General features: G+C 33.7%; 1 protein-coding gene across 1 annotated transcript in view; it reads right to left on the bottom strand.

Annotated features, from left to right (window-relative positions):
* The window catches only part of LOC109586455 (uncharacterized), a 4,181-nt gene extending 2,419 nt beyond the window's left edge, over positions 1-1,762 (bottom strand). Inside the window, exons 1-2 of the mRNA XM_020002642.1 lie at positions 955-1,762; positions 5-821 (exon numbers count right to left, since the gene is read on the bottom strand). Coding sequence (XP_019858201.1) covers positions 5-555 — 551 coding nt within the window. The 5' untranslated portion in view covers positions 556-821; positions 955-1,762. The remainder of the gene's footprint in view (positions 1-4; positions 822-954) is intronic.
* Between the last annotated feature and the right edge of the window lie 295 nt (positions 1,763-2,057).

Genomic DNA, 2,057 nt, shown 5'->3' on the forward strand with positions numbered 1-2,057 from the left:
AGGCAAAAGCTTCAATATGTATCCAAAATTATTTGTATGAAATGGAGCAGTTAAAAAATTATATCCCCATGTATAAGAAGGGGGTATTTGCTCTATGAGATGATCACAGCCCACTTGATCAATTGGAACTTGACCACACTCATGACCAGTCATAAAACCTATTGGTTGAGTAGCTATGACATTGATACTGGAAATAAGATCATCTGAACCGGTGATAACAGAAGTGTAATGACTCTGAAAAGGTAGGGTGGATCCATTAAATGGCAAAAAGCTTCCTTGTTGAGAAACAAGAGTTGCATTGATGGTTACATTCTCGGCAGTCTCAAAATCATCACAAGTAGTAATTGCTGCAATAGAAGAGTCTTTTCCTCCTGCAGTGAATACTGAATACTGGTAGTCTATTGAAATAATATTTGACATGTCAACAATTGGCACAGCAGTAAAACCATCTGATGTCTCAGCTCCATCGCTAAAACCCATCACTGATATCTTATGTAAACTATCCACAGTTTCAACAATAATGCCAGTATCACTCATTGATCTGAGAGGAACCATGCCTTTCACTCTTGGTGGATTGAAGCTCAAATCAGTTTCAAAGTTATTATAGGAGGTATACTGATACAGTTCTTTGTTTATTTGTCCTGGTTTAACATTGCCGATTCTAGCAACACCATTAACTTTTGACTTTATACTATATTGAACTTCTTCATTTTCTTGTGTACCAATATATATACCAAGTATATTAATGGTGTTTTCCTCATTGTTTTGAAAAAAAGAAAAGCAAAACTTGTTACCCCCATTAGTGTCATTATTAGGAATGCCTATGAAAAGTGATCATTTTACTTAATTTTAAGCAAGTAACTTCCACATTGTAATTCTAAACATTTTGATTGATCATTCGTGGTTTTAAATGTACACATTTTATTTTAATAGCATCACTTTACTTCAATTTACCTTTTAATCTTCTAATTGTGTCAATTGAATTGGCATTATCTAATGAATAGAAAAATAGATTATTTTGGCGGTATTATAACTGCATGTCATTTTAACATAGCAATATACTATGCAGCACAAAAACTTCAATGGATGTGAATTTGCCAAAAAATTTAATTATAGCATATAGCTGGAAAGTTTCATGGCCAAAAACTTTTGTGGTTTTTGTGGTTTGAAATGACACCCAAAAATTAATAACTACATAATATTCACAGGTTAATGAGAGCGTGGATGCTTCACTAATGATCCACAAAAATGAAAACCATAAATGGACTGGGAGCCATCAAACCACAAAGGTTTTTTGCCACAAAACTTTTAAATTTGGCTATGGTAATCTAATTCACAAAGAATCATTTTGGAATGATGATGTTCATCAGGAAATGGTTGAATCCCAAATGGACTACACATTCTTGAAACCAGATTGTCAGGAAAAATGCATGCTTGAAATTGTTAAGATGAGAGCTTTGAAACCATGTGAACATGATTGTCACCCCATTATGCAAGGAAAGAGGTAAAAGATACAAAAAGGTTGTTAGCTGAAGAAACTTTTAACTTTTGTAACAGATGACATGCTACCCTATTTTTCTGTTCAAAGTTCCTGTTCATGTAGAAGGCATGCCTATAACTTTGCTAGACTGCTGTCCCATCCCATGGAACCTGAAAATAAAAAGCTTTTTGTAAAACACATGTAGATTGGTATTTTTGAGAGTATTTTTTGCTTTTTAGAAAAATGTTATACCGTATAGGGGTTTTATTTTATTGGCATAAAATTTCGCGAATTTGTCCAGATTTGCCATTTGTTGGTATAAATTTTCGCGAATCTACCTTCTGCAGCCATTTTTCCTAGTGTGCCACACCTCTTTTGTGGAATTTAATTTCGCGAATTTAATGAAAACGCGAAATTCGCAAAATTTATTTCCAGTGAAATATAACCCCTATATGGCAGAAGCAATAGAAGATAATAATTAAAATTTAACTGATCATGAGCATTGTGCACTGGAAGACATTCTAAGAAGAGTGACAAATTGTGTAGGTAATTCAGGCTTAGCTACAGCAGATGTCAA

Source organism: Amphimedon queenslandica, unplaced genomic scaffold, assembly GCF_000090795.2.
Source record: "Amphimedon queenslandica unplaced genomic scaffold, v1.1 AMPQUscaffold_12869, whole genome shotgun sequence".
NCBI lineage: Eukaryota > Metazoa > Porifera > Demospongiae > Haplosclerida > Niphatidae > Amphimedon > Amphimedon queenslandica.